At 45.7% G+C, this 18,581-nt stretch overlaps 12 protein-coding genes across 12 annotated transcripts; 6 read left to right on the top strand and 6 right to left on the bottom strand.

The window, feature by feature from the left end:
* Nucleotides 1-61: 61 nt before the first annotated feature.
* ART10 (Art10p) lies at nt 62-1,525 on the top strand (the record flags this gene model as incomplete). The annotated part of the gene is made up of 1 exon (XM_037284039.1): nt 62-1,525. One exon carries the CDS (start codon nt 62-64, stop codon nt 1,523-1,525), a length of 1,464 nt encoding a protein of 487 aa, XP_037139935.1.
* Nucleotides 1,526-1,649: 124 nt separating this feature from the next.
* On the bottom strand, nt 1,650-2,336 carry CCW14 (Ccw14p; the record flags this gene model as incomplete). Its single annotated transcript, XM_037284038.1, has 1 exon — nt 1,650-2,336. The coding sequence occupies one exon, from the start codon at nt 2,334-2,336 to the stop codon at nt 1,650-1,652; it is 687 nt and encodes a 228-aa protein (XP_037139934.1).
* Nucleotides 2,337-2,581: 245 nt separating this feature from the next.
* Nucleotides 2,582-3,493, bottom strand: PEX19 (Pex19p; the record flags this gene model as incomplete). Its single annotated transcript, XM_037284037.1, has 1 exon — nt 2,582-3,493. The coding sequence occupies one exon, from the start codon at nt 3,491-3,493 to the stop codon at nt 2,582-2,584; it is 912 nt and encodes a 303-aa protein (XP_037139933.1).
* Nucleotides 3,494-4,085: 592 nt separating this feature from the next.
* UBC9 (E2 SUMO-conjugating protein UBC9) lies at nt 4,086-4,559 on the top strand (the record flags this gene model as incomplete). Its single annotated transcript, XM_037284036.1, has 1 exon — nt 4,086-4,559. The coding sequence occupies one exon, from the start codon at nt 4,086-4,088 to the stop codon at nt 4,557-4,559; it is 474 nt and encodes a 157-aa protein (XP_037139932.1).
* A 64-nt stretch (nt 4,560-4,623) lies between these two features.
* SYO1 (Syo1p) lies at nt 4,624-6,465 on the bottom strand (the record flags this gene model as incomplete). Its single annotated transcript, XM_037284035.1, has 1 exon — nt 4,624-6,465. The coding sequence occupies one exon, from the start codon at nt 6,463-6,465 to the stop codon at nt 4,624-4,626; it is 1,842 nt and encodes a 613-aa protein (XP_037139931.1).
* Nucleotides 6,466-6,633: 168 nt separating this feature from the next.
* On the bottom strand, nt 6,634-6,906 carry ECM19 (Ecm19p; the record flags this gene model as incomplete). The annotated part of the gene is made up of 1 exon (XM_037284034.1): nt 6,634-6,906. The coding sequence occupies one exon, from the start codon at nt 6,904-6,906 to the stop codon at nt 6,634-6,636; it is 273 nt and encodes a 90-aa protein (XP_037139930.1).
* A 161-nt stretch (nt 6,907-7,067) lies between these two features.
* On the top strand, nt 7,068-10,079 carry STE23 (metalloendopeptidase; the record flags this gene model as incomplete). The annotated part of the gene is made up of 1 exon (XM_037284033.1): nt 7,068-10,079. The coding sequence occupies one exon, from the start codon at nt 7,068-7,070 to the stop codon at nt 10,077-10,079; it is 3,012 nt and encodes a 1,003-aa protein (XP_037139929.1).
* A 517-nt stretch (nt 10,080-10,596) lies between these two features.
* Nucleotides 10,597-10,767, bottom strand: HG536_0E01650 (40S ribosomal protein uS14; the record flags this gene model as incomplete). Its single annotated transcript, XM_037284032.1, has 1 exon — nt 10,597-10,767. One exon carries the CDS (start codon nt 10,765-10,767, stop codon nt 10,597-10,599), a length of 171 nt encoding a protein of 56 aa, XP_037139928.1.
* A 539-nt stretch (nt 10,768-11,306) lies between these two features.
* TSR1 (small subunit rRNA maturation protein TSR1) lies at nt 11,307-13,682 on the top strand (the record flags this gene model as incomplete). The annotated part of the gene is made up of 1 exon (XM_037284031.1): nt 11,307-13,682. The coding sequence occupies one exon, from the start codon at nt 11,307-11,309 to the stop codon at nt 13,680-13,682; it is 2,376 nt and encodes a 791-aa protein (XP_037139927.1).
* A 153-nt stretch (nt 13,683-13,835) lies between these two features.
* REH1 (Reh1p) lies at nt 13,836-15,083 on the top strand (the record flags this gene model as incomplete). Its single annotated transcript, XM_037284030.1, has 1 exon — nt 13,836-15,083. One exon carries the CDS (start codon nt 13,836-13,838, stop codon nt 15,081-15,083), a length of 1,248 nt encoding a protein of 415 aa, XP_037139926.1.
* A 125-nt stretch (nt 15,084-15,208) lies between these two features.
* Nucleotides 15,209-17,847, bottom strand: VAC14 (Vac14p; the record flags this gene model as incomplete). Its single annotated transcript, XM_037284029.1, has 2 exons — nt 15,209-17,775; nt 17,844-17,847. 2 exons carry the CDS (start codon nt 17,845-17,847, stop codon nt 15,209-15,211), a joined length of 2,571 nt encoding a protein of 856 aa, XP_037139925.1.
* Nucleotides 17,848-18,025: 178 nt separating this feature from the next.
* Nucleotides 18,026-18,409, top strand: SWC7 (Swc7p; the record flags this gene model as incomplete). The annotated part of the gene is made up of 1 exon (XM_037284028.1): nt 18,026-18,409. The coding sequence occupies one exon, from the start codon at nt 18,026-18,028 to the stop codon at nt 18,407-18,409; it is 384 nt and encodes a 127-aa protein (XP_037139924.1).
* Between the last annotated feature and the right edge of the window lie 172 nt (nt 18,410-18,581).

The raw sequence follows: 18,581 nt of genomic DNA, 5'->3' as shown, positions 1-18,581 counted from the left end.
CGAGCGTCTTTGATCATTGTTTGGACTGGTTGTTTGAGATATCGTTGCTTAAGTGCTGGGTATGGCTCCTCCTGAGGTAAAGATAGACTTGAAGCCCCCACTGAATAATGACTTTTACAGCACGAACGATCGCATATGTGGGTCGGTGAAGATTCAACTAAAGAAAGCTCTGTCTATCAAGACAATCAATGTAATACTCAAAGGATTTACAGAAACGTTGACTAAAGTGGATCCGATAAACTGCTACGGGCAGCACGGAATGATGATGCCGGTACAGGATAATAGGTCCTACCATACGTTATTCAGCTACACAGAGAGGGTGTTTCCCCCGAATAATGTCTGGGATGCTATTGAGGGATCCTCGAAACCATTCAAAATGAAGCCCGGCCACTACGAGTATGAGTTTGCATTTGCTAAGATTCCGAGGCAACCAAAATGCCTGGCGAATCACACCAAGGGCCTGGTATGCTTCAGCAGACCCGATGAGACCCGAATGCCGCCCAGTTACAACAATTTGTGGAGAGACCAGACCAAGATAGACAACTTGGATCTATATTTCTACTCCTACGGCAAAGTGCTGTACATGGTGCAAGTTCAAATGGAGCTTGGGAAAGCAAACTCGTGGTACAAGCCCTTCAATAAGCTGGTGAGAGAGATACAGCTTATTGAATTTATACCTGATGCCCGGGATCTGGCTTACGAAGAGGCAGATGAAAAAGAGGAGCCCACAAACCGTCGGCAGCCCAGTACTCAGGAAGTTCTGCGAGAAGAGATGTCCGGAGACTTCAATATGAGTCCACTGCGATGGGACAACGATACCATGACGGGTTCAGTGAGCGGCAATGACCAAACAAGAATCTACAAATCGTCATTTTGGATAGGATTGCCCGATCACAGGAGCTCAGTGTGGGTAGAAGTGAGAAGCAGGGGTCTGAGAGAAACTTATAGGAACGACGAGTTATTCTGCGCTGGTAGCAGAAAGTTTGACAGAGTTTACCTTGTGGCAAGAGGGGATATTGCCGAACTGAGGAAGTGGACGATTGTACCAACAAAAATTCAGCTAAACTTATTGGAGATAGCTACGTATCTGTCACAAGGAGTGGCAAACGAGAACTTTTCATCGTTGAGGTTGGCCAGCGTTGATAACTTATCGAAGACATCTCCATCTCTGCTGGATTTTGAAAACGCCAAGGTAACGGCTGACAAGAACGGTTCGAAAGAGGGGCAACTTGAGTGTGAAATCAAATTGAGAAATCATCCAATGCTGAAACGACTGAAGTTTAATGAAGAAGACTACAGACATCGGGGCAATCGACTATATAGTTTCAAAACGTGTACCATCAAAAGGGTATTCAACTTTCAGCTTTTGATTGACTGGGATATCAATGGAACGAGTAGACAAACAGAAGTTATCATAAGGCCAATGCAGATATTTGTTCAAACTAGGGACAATCTTCGGAATGACATTTTGCCCAAGTACATTGAACCGCCTGTCTACTCAGAAGCAGCTGAAATAGCGGGCTAAACAAACGTGAATTGCCTTCAACTCAATTTATATATCATTGCAAATATATAATGGGTCAGGGAAAATATGAACTAATTTTTGCATCCGGGGTATATGTTTTGGTGGAAAAGATAAATCGAACTTCTTATAGCAACAAAGCGGCAGCTGCAGCGACAAACGCAGTGCCACCGACTTGCAACATGTCAGCAGCACCTTCAAAGATAGTGGCAGATGATGTCTTGGAACTGCTGTAGATAGAGGAGACAGTGGAGCTTGGAGCGGCAGTAGAGCTTGGAGCAGCAGTGGAGCTTGGAGCAGCACTAGAGCTTGGAGCAGCAGTGGAGCTTGGAGCAGCACTAGAGCTTGGAGCAGCACTAGAGCTTGGAGCAGCACTGCTGGAAGAAGCTGACGAAGAAATCGCAGAAGTAGCAGAAGAGCTAGAAGCAGCCGAGCTAACACTTGAGCTGCCGGAGCTCGTGGAACTCACAGCGCTCGAACTCGAAGAGCTGCTGCTGGCAGAAGTGCTGGAGCTCGAAGCGGTGCTGGAGGAAGAGCTGGAACCTCCGACGCTAGCTCCTTGCGCAGACACAGCTTGCTTGAAAGCATCCACGGCGGTGCTGGCATCATTGCCAGGACACTTGGAGTTCAAACAGCTTTCCACTGCACCACCATTTTTCTCGCCGTTACAAACCACCTGGTTCAAAGAATCACAACTAGAGTCCTTGTTGACCTCAGCAACACAGGCCAACAAACAAGCCGGAGGTGTAGCCAAAACAGCTCTGGAGAAAAGAGCCAAAGATGCAACAGCAGAGGCAACAGCAGTAGTACGCATAACTAATTAACGAGTGAAGACAGTAAAACACTGGCAGTTGGAGATCTAACTGTGAAGAAACTGTCAGATCTGAGGTATGTCGATTTCAATCCTCGAGATAGCTTAAAATAAAACACTGGCTGGAAGCCCGGGTAACCCCTCTAAAGTACAACTGGTAACATTAAATAACGACTATAAGAAGCCCTGAAGGGCTTTGGGATTCGCCTTGGCTGCCTATAAGAGCTTGGGAAAGTGTGCTTTATCAGCTATTGCTGTTTGCAAGTGTCCTGTAATTCCTTGTCGAGATTTCCGAGGTTTTTGTCGTCTCCGTCGATCTCCAACATCTTGGCGAGGTCATCCAGTTCGTTGCCTCCATTCGCGTTGTTGAAGCCCTTGCTGACCGGGGAGTCGCCGAGCTGCTCCAGCTGGTCCAGGAGATCAGTTATCTCCTCTCTGTTGGCTTCGTTCGTGTAAGAGTCGCCCTCGAACACTGCAATGATTTGGCCGACGAGATGGTATTGCTTCTTGTATGTGTCGATCTTCTCGCTATGCTCCTCGTCTTCGGAGTGGTCCTGCAGCCACTGGATGAACTCTGCGTGCATCTCCTTCATCGGCTGGTAGAGAACTTCCTTCGAAGACATCTGGTTGAGGATCTGCAGGATGGCGTTGTCTACACCCTCCTCGCCGTCCTGGCCGCCGCCGACGTTGCCGGACTCCACAAGTTGATCGAGGAGCTGCGACAGTACGTCGTCCGTGTTCTTTTGTTTCTCTTCCTTGGCCAGGTTGGAATCCACTTTACTGCCGTTCTCTTTCAGCCTCTCCAGCGTCTTGGAAACAACATTTTTGAAGCCTTGCGGCTCTTTAGAGCCGCCATCAGACTTGGCAGTCGTCTTGCTAGCGTCTCCCAGCATTCCGAGGATCTTCTGGAAGTTTGCAGCCTGTTCGGCTTTCTCTTGCTCCTTCATACCACCGTCCTTCATCAGATTCGAGAACTCCTTCTGCAAATCGTCCATCATCTCTTTCACCTCGGGATCATCCAGTTCTTCAACTGCATTTGCCTGCTTCCCAGCGTCCGCTGACGACCCTTCTGGCGTTGAATCGGCTTCCAGTTTACTGGGGTCCTCGTCAAGCAGATCGTCTAGCTCATCGTATTCTTCTTCAGCATCCATGCTCGTCATATCGCACTCGGTTCGTCTCTCCCGCCTTGCTAGAGTGTGTCGTTAAGGAAGAGCCAACTGAAAGTGTCTTGTTCACCTACTCTCTCGCAAGCTTATGAAAGAACTTGATCGGCTAGCAACAGGACAACACCTCGCGAGGCTCTTGCACTATATGGCGATTCCAAGCCGTAATGTCGTCAAAGTTGTTTCTCAGACTGATGTTTCTTCAAAGCGTCTGCGTAGCTCTTCAGCTCAAGATACATACATAGGACCAAGAAATAAGCTTTTCGGTGCTGTTTAGAGAGCCTCCAGCAGCGACAGGATGACCATATACTGGCTTGGATGTATTTGCCACAAGCGACATCTTGGACCAGGCTTCAGACTAGAGTAAGGTCTTTGGATGGAATTCGCCGCAGAATTCGCTGGCAGTGAGCTTCCCATCAGACTCGAGCCAGTGAGCACGATCAAGAAGGCATTTAAGAGTGTCTTTTATACGCTGTAGTGTGAACTGTTCTTTCTGAGCGTACTATTTCAGAAAACTAGCTGGTCAAATCATCGCCAACAACAAAGCTGAAGCAGAAAGCGTCTGATAGTGACGAAGAAGTCCTCCGGAATGAGCAGTTTGTGTTTGCAGCGGTTGCAAGAAGAGAGAAAGAAGTGGAGGAAAGATCATCCCTTTGGGTTTTTCGCTAAGCCAGCTAGAAATGCTGATGGTACGATGAATTTGCAGAAATGGGAAGCTGGCATACCAGGTAAGGAGGGTACGATTTGGCACAGCGGTGTATATCCAATAACCATAGAGTATCCGGACGAATATCCGTCGAAACCACCCAAAGTGCGGTTCCCGGCCGGGTTCTACCATCCCAATATCTACCCAAGTGGGACTGTGTGCCTGAGCATTTTGAATGAAGACCAGGACTGGAGGCCTGCGATTACGTTAAAGCAGATCGTGCTAGGGGTCCAGGACTTGCTGGATTCCCCCAACCCAAATTCACCAGCTCAGGAGCCGGCGTGGAAGGCGTTCTCGAGAAACAGAGCAGAGTACGAAAGGAAGGTTGCCGCTCAGGCAAAGCAATACACAAAGTGAGTCTATGTGCGTACGTGTGCGTGTATTTGTAATATATAACTCAAGACTGAGATTCGTTATTTTGCTATTCATTTTTCTTGTATTGGATGAAGCTGTCCAAGGTGTTGAAGGTTTCGGTACATCTTTCCTTGGTCCGCGGATCCTTGTTCTTATCCACAAGCTTGAATTGAGTCCTCAGGTTGGGTACTACTTTGGTCTGCAGTATATCCAGGAAGTTGTTCTGCACAAAGACCGGTTGGTTATAGTCAAAGTTTTCGTCGCCGTAAATTTCAAACAATGAATTGGTGTAATCAGCCAGTAGCACCGCCGGCAGGTTTGTTGAGCATAGCTGTTCCAATATGAACTTACCGATGACTTCGTTGATTTGAATTTGTTGCTGGAATGTAGCATAGGTCGACAGGACGCCGCAATACCTTTGACCCAGCTCAATTGCATCTTCACGAGTAATATTGCTGCTGCTCATGTCCTTGTTGTAGCTCTCTATTGTGGAGTTGACAAAGTCCATATCATTGCTTAACTGCAAAGTCGAGAGCCAACCGTTAGGTTCTGATTGCATGGTAACCGTTTTTAAAAGCGCCCAAACGACGCTCAATTTTCCCAACTTGAGGTCGATTTCTTCTTCTTTCACGGAATGAATGAATTCCCATAAGTTCTTATAAGGTTCACCTTCCAGCTTGAAAAAATTGATTTCCAGCGTCAGGTAGAGCCATAGCAAGTTATTCCATGCAATGAGAATACGTGAGGTGAATTCTCCGCCCAATTTATCAAATACCTGAGGCAGATAAACCATTAGCGTCTCCCGGAGCGGGTTGGGCAGTGGTCCTTTCTTTTCCTCTGACAGAGAAGCAATCATTTCGATGATAGCGGTAATGAGGTCGATCGAGATTTCTATGCTCTGCAGTTTCATCATGGCGTTACTGCGAGCAGCTGTGTAATGTTTTATCTTTTGTGCGACTTGCGAATCTTTAGTCTTAACGAGCTCCTCATCGTGGCACACAGCCGATAGGTCTTTGTTGACCTGTTCAAGATCAATATCCTTTATCGAATTGCAAACCGCGTGAATGATATCGTTTGCCTGCTGAAATGTGATATCCATATCCAGGAATTGCAGGTACACACCCTGAATTAACACCTTGGTCAGCTCGTTGAAGCCTGGAGTATTCATCTGATCCGGAAGGCTTCTTACGAATATTGCCAGATATTCATTTCCCGCTACAGCTTCGATGAACTGGAAAGATTCCGAACTGAAATCGTAGAGAAGATCGAGAACGGTGTTAAGCACAGCCAGAGGCAGTTTTGCAATTCCATACTGCAGCAAGCCGATGATGACCTCGAACAAACGCTCGAGCTTCGCACGATCCAGCACCTGCCGCAGAATGTCATCTGAGCCGTTAGCCAAGGCCACCACCAGCGACAGCAAATTGTCGGCATAGTCAAACAGCAACCTTCTCGACTCGCTAGAGTTTTTCGCAGCTTGACCTTGAGCGCTCTGCAACGCCGAGAGCGACTCCAGCAGCTTGGAAAAACCCTGGTCTATACTGATCCAGATGTCAGCCCGCCACAGCTGTGTCGACACGTCATATCCTTCCTCCAACGAGATATTTCTCAGCAATCCAAACGATTCCACAACAATATCCGTGTTATTGTCGTTCAGCAGTTTACTCAATACTGTCTGAACCAGCCTTTCCTTAAGCAACAGCTTCCGCATGTACGGGTCCTCGCATAAAACAGTAATGGATCCCAACGCCATAGCTCTATCATTGGGTACTGCGCTATGAAGCTTCTCCAGCAATGGCTGCAGCTTCTTCTTCACCAGCCCATTATCCTTCAATTGCTCACCTCTACCGGAGCCAATGGGGTTCAAACGCGCCTTAGACGCTCTAGATCTTTTGTTAGACTTACCCATTGCCTCACCAAAACACAAACTGGCCTTAGAACCGCTGAACAAACGACCTACTACATACAAACATACACTTTCGAGGCGATGAGCTGCGTTGATATCGATAATTTTTCATTCAAGCTCTTCGTACAAGACGATTTTTCAAACCTCCCACCAACTCGATATAACCAGAGCCTAATGAGCAGATGAGCCTGGTGGCTGACTGTCTGCTTCCTGCTTTTCTCGTCTCTGGATCGCGACCAATTCGTCTCTTAGTTCACTCATCGGCTTCGACCCGACGGGATCGCCGTTGCTGTCGTATTCTGGAACCGGTATGTCTGTTCGCAGGTTCCCATCCTCTCTCAATCGGTCAATGACCAGAGGCTCGAAGAACCTTATGCCCATCCAAACACCGGCTGCAGATACTACGCCGAGTGAGAGCAGATCGAATCCCTTGAGTCTTGCCATCGTCTACAGCCTTCTTGTTTGTCGTTGTCCTGTAAGCTTACGTTAGTTTTCGTTGAACTTTATCACTACGATGGTTACTGGAGAAAACTAATCTGAGGTAGTCAGAGTCGAGGGAAAGTGCTAGTATCTTGGAAAGTGTATCGTTTCTGGGTGGGTGTTATATGAGCATTGCTTTGCTTCATAATTTAGTCAGAAAGAACCTGAACTTTACCGGCGAATTGGGATCTAGTGGTGTAATTGTGGGCCCTTTGAAAGAGTACAGAACGATGACGACTTCGAGTTACAAAAAATTCGAGTTGGATTTCATCAAGCCTGATCTGGATGATAGAGCGTATCGGTTTATCCAGTTGCCCAATGACTTGAAGGCGTTAATTATTCAGGACCCAACGACGGATCGGGCGGCGGCCGCGCTAGATGTGAATATTGGTGCCTTCGAGGACCCGGAGGAGTTGCCCGGGTTAGCGCATTTTTGTGAGCATCTGCTGTTCATGGGATCTAAGAAGTTTCCCGACGAGAACGAATACTCTAGCTTTCTGAGCAAACACGGCGGATCTTCTAATGCGTACACTGGAGCTCTGAACACTAACTACTATTTCGAAGTGAACTATGAGCATCTGAAGGGCGCGTTGGACAGGTTTTCGGGATTCTTTACCGGTCCCTTGTTCAACCAAAACTCGACTGAAAAGGAGATCAACGCTGTTGACAGCGAGAACAAGAAAAATATCCAGAACGACCTTTGGAGGCTGTACCAGCTTGATAAGTCTCTATCAAGCTCGCTACATCCATACCACAAATTTTCTACCGGTAACTTGAAGACGTTGGATGAAATCCCGAAATCGCAAGGTGTCGACGTTCGTGAGAAGCTGTTGGAATTTTACAACAGATGCTACTCTGCGAATTTAATGAAGCTGTGTATTTTGGGCAGAGAAGATCTAGATACCTTGTCCGAGTGGGCATATGAACTGTTCAAAGAAGTGCCTAATTTGGCGCGCCCGTTGCCGGAATACAAGACGTCCATCCTTAACGAAGAGCATCTGCAGAAGTTGATCCTGGTAAAACCGGTGAAGGACCTGAGAAAGCTGGAAGTGACCTTCACGGTTCCTGACATGGACGAACACTGGGAGTCAAAGCCAAACCACATCTTAAGCCATTTGATAGGACACGAAGGTTCCGGCTCCCTGCTTAAATGCTTGAAAGAACTGGGTTGGGCTAATGAACTGTCGGCCGGCGGCCATACAGTGTCTAAAGGTAACGCTTTCTTCTGCATCGACACAGATTTAACCGAACAAGGACTGGAAAACTACGAAAGCGTTGCGCATATTATCTTTCAATATATCGAAATGTTAAAGAACTCGCTGCCACAAGAAATGATATATCTCGAACTAGAAGATATAGCCAGAGCTTCCTTCAAGTTCAAACAGAAGGGAAGCGCTTCGAGTACTGTCTCTTCTCTCTCAAAGGCCTTGGAAAAGACATATATCCCGGTGCAGAATATATTGAGTACCAGCTTGTTTTCGAAGTATGAACCTGACATGATAACTAAGTATGTGAAGTCTCTCAAAGTCGAGAATAGCCGCATTATGCTAATTTCCAAGTCTTTAGAAACTGATCTAAATGAGAAATGGTATGGGACTGAGTATGCCATCAAAAACTTTAGCACTGACTTATTGAAGAAACTGCAACATCCAGGATTGAATTCAAAATTGCACCTACCTCGTCCTAACGAATTCATTGCCACCAACTTTCAAGTTGAAAAACTCGAAAACGTGGAACCATTAGAAGAACCCCTACTCTTGGAGCACAACCAAATTGGCAAATTATGGTACAAAAAAGATGATAGGTTTTGGCAACCGAGGGGCTTCATTTATTCGACTTTGAAATTACCTCACACCTATGCTAGCGTCGTGAACAGCATGCTAACCACGGTTTATGTTCAAATGATCACCGACTATTTGAAAGATCTGCAATACGACGCTTCGTGTGCTAACTTACACCTGTCATTCGTCAAGACAAACAGCGGTTTAGATATAACGATATCTGGATTCAATGATAAGCTGAATATACTTTTAACACGTTTCTTAGAAGGCTTGAAGAACTTCAGACCTGACAGGAAAAGGTTTGACATTTTCAAGGAAAAGTCCAAACAGCATTTGAAAAATCAGTTACTTGAGATTCCATATTCTCAAGTTTCTTCCCTATACGCTTCATTGATAAATGAAAGATCGTGGACTATTAAAGAAAAGCTTGACGTAATTGAAAAGATCACATTTGAACAATTGGAGAACTTTATTCCCCAAATATACGAAGAACTGTATTTTGAGTCCCTAGTTCATGGTAATATAAAATCAGAGGAGGCATACCAGATTCATTCACTGGTTCAGACCCTTTCTCCGAATGACATTAGGAACCCACAAACCAACAATGGCAGGATTAGATCTTACATCCTTCCCTTGGGTAAAGCCTATAGATTCGAAGCAGAACTAGCAGACCCAGAGAACGTCAATTCCTGCATTCAATATGTGATTCAACTGGGTGTCTACGACGAGGAAATGTCCGCCACCGGGCGGTTGTTCGCTCAGATGATACACGAACCTTGCTTCGACAACCTCAGAACCAAGGAACAACTCGGCTACGTTGTCTTCAGCTCAAGCCTCAGTAACCACGGTACCGTCAACATTCGTATTCTGGTGCAATCGGAACACACGACTCCCTTCCTAGAATGGAGGATCGAAAACTTCCTCGAGAAATTTGGCGAATCCTTGCGAGAAATGTCGGATCAGGACTTTGAGAAGCACAAGGATGCCTTGTGCAAGAGCTTGCTACAAAAATACAAGAACATGAAGGAGGAAAGCAACGTATACACGTCTGCCATCTACTTGGGAGACTACAATTTCCTCCATCGTCAAAGACAGGCTCGCATCGTATCGCAACTAAGCAAAGCGGAGCTCATAAAGTTCTATGAATCGCGTATCATTGGACCCGATGCCTCCAAACTCGTATTGCACCTGAAGTCTCACATCATTGCCGGAAGTGTCGACGAGTCAACCTTGGACAAAGCCCTCTACCCTAAGGGCAAGTTGATCACAGACATTGGCAGTTTCAAATCTCAGATGTTTATCGCCCCGGCTCGCCAACAACCCAAGGTCTACACGGTTCACACGCCCAAACTGTAGTAAGTATTTTTTTCGCTGAGTCTACGAATTTAAAAAGAGTAAAGAAATGTTGACTATCTTTCGACATCCCCAGTCTATAGCCCTCGTTAAGTGGACAGCACAGACAACGGACTTCCTATCCTGTCAATTATTTTTTCTTGGAAACTGGTATTTCAACATAATGAAACACTGGCAATTCACCACCGTTGAAGAAGCTAGGTAGTTAACTGTGGCATTGTTTCCGAAATTTTAAATGTTTTTGATTCGGTCTCTTTAAAACAAAGAAGCATCATGAAGTAGCTTAAGATTGAGAAACTGAACAAGGTCTGGCCTATATATACAGCTGCAAAGGCCGGGTAACACGAAACCGATTACCAACTCTCTGCCCATATTAACGAACCGACGCAGACCCTAAGAGCGACCCTGCTGGCGAGTAGGTTGAGCCTTAATTCACGTTGATTATTTAGACACAAGGATACATAGCGGACTAGCTATACTCGCTTGCGAAGCAAGACATCGCAGCGAGAAGTGGCACTCCTTAACGGTACTTGTTGAAACCGATGTCAGCAGCCTTCTCTCTGAAACATTGACGGCAGATGTCCAAACCGTACTTTCTGATCAAACCACTGTGAGAAGAACAGACACGGCATTGACGGGAACCCTTACCGAATCTTCTTGGATGAGAATACCAAACGTTTTCGTGAGCCATCTTTCTATAATTGCTGTTAGTATACTAATCTTCTCCAAAATCAGCCTGGGAAAATGGACTCCACACACTCCACGGACTCCAGAAAACGTTCATTTGGAACATACGATAATTTATAGTCTCTTAGTCGGTAACTTGTAATGTATCTTGAAATTGCCTAACTCAGACCGGACCCAGCTATACTAATCTATTAGCAGATCATCTGCTGTTCCATTCACGAGCTATCGACGGGCCTCCCGTGGGAAGAGCCTATGCTGGAGCTTTGGCGATTTTCCAGGCGTTGCGTCGCGTTGAGTCGAGTTGGTCGACCACGAATTTTTCATTTTCGAGAATTTCAAAAAAAAAAAAAATTGAAATGAAAAATGGTGTACGGATGGGTAAAATTTCAGGATGTACAGATGTTCTGGAGATGTTAACAGTCACAATTCTATGCTAAGAGATCTCTACAATGTTAGTAGAAAAATTTTAAACTCATCTCATCTCATCCTAGTGGGAGTGTCTGATCTGCTAGTGGCATCGAGGAGTACATCGGGCCTGGAGTGATGGCAGGACATTCACATAGATCTTCGATCAAGAACGGCCACAAGGGTTTCAAGTCCAGACACTCATCGAAGGGTGCGCTGAAAAGGTTGTACAAGGGAAAGGTCGAAAAGGCTGGCGCTGAAAAGAATGATAATGGTAGTTCGAAGAGCAATAGAGTTTTAACCAAATTGCAGCGTAAAAATGCAGCAAAACAGTTGAGAGATCAAAAGATGGCCAGCACGATGGAAATGAAAAAATTGTTCGAGGGCAGTAATGGGGCAGAGAAAATCGTGACTATTATACCGCTGGCAAGCGATGTGTCAGCTGCTGATATCTTGAAAGGACTGGTCTCGTCAGTAGAGTCCGAGGCGGAAGACGATACTGGACTGGTGGAGGCGCCATTTGTGAAAGACGTCCATATTAAGAGTTTCAAAAGCAATTTGAAGATCATCAGTCCCGATATGGGTAATTTTATGAATATTCTAGATAGTGCCAAGGTGGCAGACTTTGTTGTGTTTGGTCTGAGCGGGACCAGTGAAGTGGATCCTGAATACGGCGAACAGATAATTAGAGCTTTGGAGCTGCAAGGTATAGCGTCGTACATGGGGGTGGTTACTAACTTATCAGCAGTGCATGCTAAGGAAAAGTTCCAGCTGGACGTAAAGCAATCATTGGAAAGTTACTTTAGGCACTTTTTTCCCAGCGAACAACGAATCTATAATTTAGAGAAGCCGTCAGATTCTGCAAATGCACTCAGAACCTTGTGTCAAAAATTTCCACGAGGTATACAGTGGCGAGATAATAGAGGTTACATGGTTGCAAACAAAGTGGATTTCATTGAAAGAGATGCTGATTTCGGTGAACTAGTGATAGAGGGAACGGTGCGAGGAATTGGATTTCACGCAAACAGGCTAGTCCATATTCCTGATATGGGAGATTTCCAGATATCACGTATAGAAAGGACTGCGTGCTCTATGAGAAGGAAGAAAGGAGTAAGCGACGGGCTGTCTGCGCTAGACGATGAGCTGCACAACAATTTTGAGTCGAATCAAGATAGAGAGACGTTGGAGGAATTTGCACCCAACGACGCGGAGATGGAGCAAATGCCTCAGGGCGAATTTGAGTACGAAAATCTAGAGGCTGCAAGATACGACGATCATGGATTCTTGCCGGGCAGAGAGCAGCATACCAATGGAGTAAAAGTACCTAAGGGTACGTCAGAATATCAAGCTAAGTGGTACCTTGATGATACTGTACCCATGGATGATGAAATTGAAGACTATCGAACCATCGGAGGGGAGATCGATGAGGCTGATAATGAAGATATGGATCTCGACTTGCAGGACGCTGAAGAAGAGACTATAGAGGACAATGAACAGACGGCTAATGAACCAATGTTCGTCGATCTGTCAGCTGAGGAAGAAGCGCGGCAATTAAGCGAGTATAGAGCATTGGAGAAAGAAGATAGAGAGTTTCCAGATGAGATCGAACTGGAGCCGACCGAGTCAGCCATAGAACGTTTGAGGAGATACAGAGGACTCAAAAACCTACACAACTGTAATTGGGAGGTCGACGAAAAAGATCCACAGGCCCCGCCAGAATGGGGCCGGTTACTGAGAATCTCAAACTATAGGAATACTCGTGCTAAGATTTTAAAAGAGGCCAGAAACGAAGCACAAGTTGTCGCTGGAGATAGAATAAAATTATACCTGAAGTTTCCTAAAAGACTTTTGGAGACTATCAGACATCCGAATCAGACTGCGCTGGCTGTTTACGGTTTGTTAGCTCATGAGCACAAGAACGCCATGGTAAACCTGTCAATTCAGAGATGGGAAGAGTATGACAAGCCCGTTCCCTCTGAAGAGCCATTATTGGTCCAATATGGCGCCAGAAGATACAGAACCCTACCACTATTCTCTTCGGCCTCGAACAGTCCCAACAATGTGCATAAATTCGAGAGCTTTCTGCAACCAGACACTCTCTCAATTGCAACTTTTTTCGCACCGGTGGATTTTACCCAATCCCCTGCTATTTACTTTAAAGAGTCGGCAACGGATCCTAAAGGTCTGGAGTTGGTTGGTCATGGCTCCTTCCTGAACGCTGATCACACAAGAATATTGGCCAAGCGTGTTATCTTGACCGGTCACCCATTCAGGTTCCACAAGTCCGTCGTTACAGTTCGCTACATGTTTTTCCACCCAGAAGACATCGAGTGGTTCAAGTCCATTCCACTATTTACCAAGAGTGGAAGAACTGGTTTTATCAAGGAAAGTTTGGGTACTCACGGCTACTACAAGGCAACATTTGATGGCAGGCTGTCTGCTCAAGATGTGGTTGCGATGTCTTTATATAAGCGTAAATGGCCTAGGATTGCACAGCCATTGTTGAACATGTAGCATAGCCATTTAACAGATTCTTTGCATACCGACGTATCTCTATAGTGACTGCATATATATTAAAAAAGGCAAGATCATAGCCTACTTCGTCTCCAGACCAAAGAGACCAGCAAACCAGCCTAGATAGGTAGTCAAATCTGATTTACAAAGCCAATGAGTTTCCCAATCTTTACGTGCAACTGCTGCGAAATCCAATTCAAGTCCAGCGACTTGCAACGCTACCATATGAAGACGGAATGGCATCGTTATAACTTGAAAAGAAGGATGGCGAAATTGCCTTGCATTACTGCAGCTCAATTTGCTGAGAAACTCCAGTTATCAGAAAGGCAGAGACAAGAGAATGAAGTTGACGAGTTTGGTTTTGCTGTCTTAAAGCCCAAGAATAATGCTCGCCAATTGCTAAAGGAGAAAAAGGCTAAGCAGAAGCATTCTCCCCTCGATGACCGAGGCAGACGTGCTGACATTGAAAAGCAGGAAGGCTCCGCTAGATCCAGCTCTCCCACTGAGTCGCTTGCGTCCGAAATCTCTAGGATTTCTGGCTTCAGCGTGGACACTAATACTGATTTTGGCGAAGACACAGTTTCTGAGTACGGATTTACCAGTGAATCGAACTACGACTCCGATAATTCAACGGCAGATGACTTCAGCGAGATGGGCAACGATCGAATTGACATCTTTGAATGCATTTACTGCGGTGTTAAACATAAGGAGATAGAACGTAATGTTAACCATATGTTCCGCGAGCATGGCTTGTACATCCCAGAGAGGTCATATCTTACCGATCTTCCCGGTTTGTTAAACTATCTCATCGATCAAATTGTGATGCAGAAGCGTTGTTTCTGTTGCAACTTCGAAGGTTCTACTCTGGAGAGCATAAGGGCTCACATGCATTCGAAGCGCCATTGTAGGCTTCCCTATGAGACCAAACACGAGAGGGAACGTCTCTCCCAATTTTACGACTTTAGCTCGCTAAGTGAGGACTCATATGAATCCCAGCAGTCATCACGAAATGACAAGGAAATTCATTTCTCAGACTCTGAAGAGGATGCCAACTCGGAGTCGGGTCACACTGGGCAAGAAATCAACTCAAACTACACAACAGTTTCAGTAGATACTACTGGCATGGAATTAACGCTGCCGACCGGTGCCAGAGTCGGCCACCGAGTAGGTCAGCGATACTATAGGCAGAATTTGCCAATGCCTTCAGACGTATCAGACAGCAGGCGCACAGTAACAGCTGCCGACAGGCGAATGGTCAGCGGAGTTACAGAGAAACAGTATAAGAAAGGACTGAAAAAGATGCAGCAATTGGAGAAGAACGCTGTCAACAGACAAATTCGTCAAGAAAAAACCAAGAGGGTCAATTTTCAACCACATTATAGAGACGAGCTTCTTCAATAATCTAGAAGAGAAGCTGTTTTTCTTATCCCATTACGTATTTTAATTTGCATGCGTTTACTTCTTAACTTTCAAAGTAGTAGCGATTCATGGCTTCGATGGAGATTTGGATTAATAATGGTAGCGAATCATGGTGTCAAGGATTTATCTCCACCTGATTTCCTTTTAGGTCCACTGTTCCTATGGATTACCGATCCACTGTCAGACGACGCTGCTCTCGGAGACGGAGAAGCTTTGACGGAGGAATCCACAAGAAATGGTAATTTGGTCTCATACGTTTCGTCATCATTGGGCATGGAACGATTAGCAGAACAAGCTTCATTGAAGTGCTTCAAAAGCTCGCGATTGTTCGTCCGTTGATTGATTGAGTATTGGGACGCTTCAGAGTCCATCGTGCAGCTCACACTGACCTGCGAAGAATTTCTCTGCTGATATACGGGCTTTTCGTAGGAAGGCTGCCAAGCCCAGCTGTTCACACTATTCAGTCTCCTGTTTAACATATCGAAGGCTTTGGATTGAGGCAAAATCATTAGAATGCCATATAAGGATTTGTGAAGGAAAGGGTATCGCTGTTGTTCCAACAGCTGTAGACGTAATCGAGTAAAAACTGGAGATTCTAATAATTGAACCAGAATATCCAGCTGTATCAAGTCATTCAATGACAATTCATAGTTAACATAAGCTTGCAAAACAGAATATGCCATTTCATAATTCTCAGACACTAGGCATAAAGATATAACAGAGATGGCATTCGGGCACCATGATCTGAACAATGTATTGAAGAACATTCCATCGTCACCGTTTCTCAATTTTCTTCGTAGGGGCTCCACCTCAGGCGCTGTGACAAGATTCGTACTAAGAATCTGAATCATCATACGCACAAAGACGCGACCATCACACGAATCGAGTAAGGGCGATATCACCCTATAAATTCTCTCTGGACTCAATCGGGCGCATAGCTGTCTCATTATAAAATTTGCTCTCGCTTTCAGGAGTCTTGTATCTCTGTTGAACAAAGTCAAAAGGTCCTGTAAGAATTTCTTGATATAGTTATCGTTTGAATCAGAACATAGGCTGGAAAGAAGAGCCAAAGCCTTTTCTATTAATCTGCCATCTTTGTCAGACAAAGATTTAAGCAGAGTCAAAAACATGCTGTCATTGTGCTCCAGAATTTGACTTGGCGCTTTCTTGTAAATGAGCAGAAGCCAATCTAAGCACGCTATTCTTGCATCTACCTTGCTTTCGAAAAACTGTAGTGTCATGCTGTTAACAATAGAGCCATATGATATAGCCGTAGGGTCCTTCAAGTGATCATATTCGCTACAAAGCTCGATGAGTTGTTGGTTAACAATCTGGGCGCTTTCACTGATACGAGGATCCTGATCGCTGAGCAACTTTAACAGCAATGACAAAATTTTAGAAAAAAATGGAACGAAATCATCAGGAGAAAGCGCCAAGATAGCTCGAATCCAGCGTAAAGCGACCAATTGGATTTCAGCTTCTGAGGATGCCAAATTGTTGACTAAAATCTCAATTATCTCCGGGAAATCCAGACGAATATCCTGTCCTGGTATGTAGTCCTCCCCATCAAGATGCGCAAGCGATGATGCAGCGGCACTTTCGAGGCTCAAATTCTGATCTTCTGCCAGCTGTGGCCTTGCCTCTTCTTGCTGCCGAGTTGTTTCCACAGGATGCTCATTATTCTCCACTGATAGCTTTCCCAGGGCACTCATCAATGACTTCTTTTTTTCTGCAATCAGAATCCCATCCACCTTTTTAGAGGAGCCTTCCGCTTTATCCTCGATGGCCTTTTGTCGTTCTGCCTCTTTCCTTCTCAAATCTGATTGCAGCTTGGAGATCCTATCCACCTCATGGAGCAATAGATCCAATAGCGCATGTGTAACCGTCCGAACATCCTTATGAGAATCGCCCAGGAACGTAAAAAGGCCACCAAGGAATGACGGTAAGAAGGCGATCAACTCCAGACCAGGTGTACTCAAGAGCACCTTAAGCCAATCAACCAAGAAAACTCTGGTGTCCGGATTAATTGTGTAAATTCGTTCCGTCAAAAGCGGTATGAATTTCGGTAGGGAGAACGCCAAAGTGCTATCCTGCTCATAATCTCCCTGGTAAACATCTCCGGTGGCCAGATCTGTTTTAACACGCGGCGGAACGTCTCTAGCGCTACTATGAACCACACTGATGTAACTGGAAGCGGTTTCTGCCACAATATCCTTGATTAGACGATCCAAAAGCTCGGCAGCGCCTCTCACCGAGTTTTCCGTGTCTGCACTAACCTTACAAAGCACATCAAACACCTCGTTGAAGTATACGAGTATTTCGCCTTTGGCGATCTTGGCAATATTGTACAGACTTTCGCAGGCGTAGAACCTTACCTGATCATTTTGGTCCCCAAAACAGGCCAGAACAGGCGGAAGAATGTGGTTCAAGTAGTTCCCGACATCGTTAGTACCCAGAGCGATCGCCGCAGCTGCCAATCCCATCAATCCCGCATTTCTAGCCATAGGCTGATGTAAAGCATACGCGTAGTCTCTACACAACTCGTCGATAATCTTGTCGATCCTAGCATAGTCGCCTTCTGCGACACACTGCTTTACTAGCTTCTCAAGCTCCAGAGCCGTAGATTTCCTCTTCTCATAAAGCTTGTCCCCGAGACCCTTTGCAATAGACCTATCTGTCGAGACACCGACCGTTAGTGAACTGAGCAACCCAAACTCCAAATATCGATCACCACCAACATACCCATTGTACCTACAGGCGCCAATTGGTCTTCGTTCTCTTTTTATCGAATCTACCACTGTCTCTAAGGTACTTGTCTAACAGCCCGAGTTTACCGTCAGATAGACATCACTACTTGTACGCACCTCTTCAGCTAAGAAAGAGAGCAAAAGGGACCCGAAAACGCTGCTAGCGGCCATCCGACAATGGAGTATCCTTCAAACGTGATACTACTTCTGCTCCAGCTTCTACTTCAGCGGCAACAGACCCTGGCACACCACGACAAGTCCCTAGACCTCACCCAACTTCTTAGAGAGCCGATTATTGACAAAGAAGTTTTGGCTCAGTTCCAGAACCACAAACTCGTCAAAATGTACTCACCAGAGCTGTGCAACTTGCACCTCAGAGCTCTCAGAGGTCTGGTTACCGATCTGTTCACATATGGCATCCCTGGCGCCGAGGGCCTCGACGCACAAGAGACCAACGTTATAACGCTCGCGAACTATTACTACAACAAAAGGTTAGCGGAACTGACGCTGACACAGCTCCCCGAACTACGCCAGGAGATCAAGAGCCTGCTGCCAGAATGATATCCTCCCCATCAACCGGTATTATCATGAGGTCGGCGGCAGTTGAGAGGTTGTCACGTGACTTAAGCTGCTAGTACAAAGTGATCTTAAAATTTTTCAGTTCCAGCTACAATTAATTGGCGATGGCCTGGGTTATGGACGATGGTAGGCGTTAGGAGATTGAGCTCTTTGC

This window comes from Torulaspora globosa, chromosome 5 (genome assembly GCF_014133895.1).
Source record: "Torulaspora globosa chromosome 5, complete sequence".
NCBI lineage: Eukaryota > Fungi > Ascomycota > Saccharomycetes > Saccharomycetales > Saccharomycetaceae > Torulaspora > Torulaspora globosa.
The sequence above is the reverse complement of the archived record's forward strand: the minus strand, read 5'-3'. Positions and strand labels throughout refer to the sequence as shown.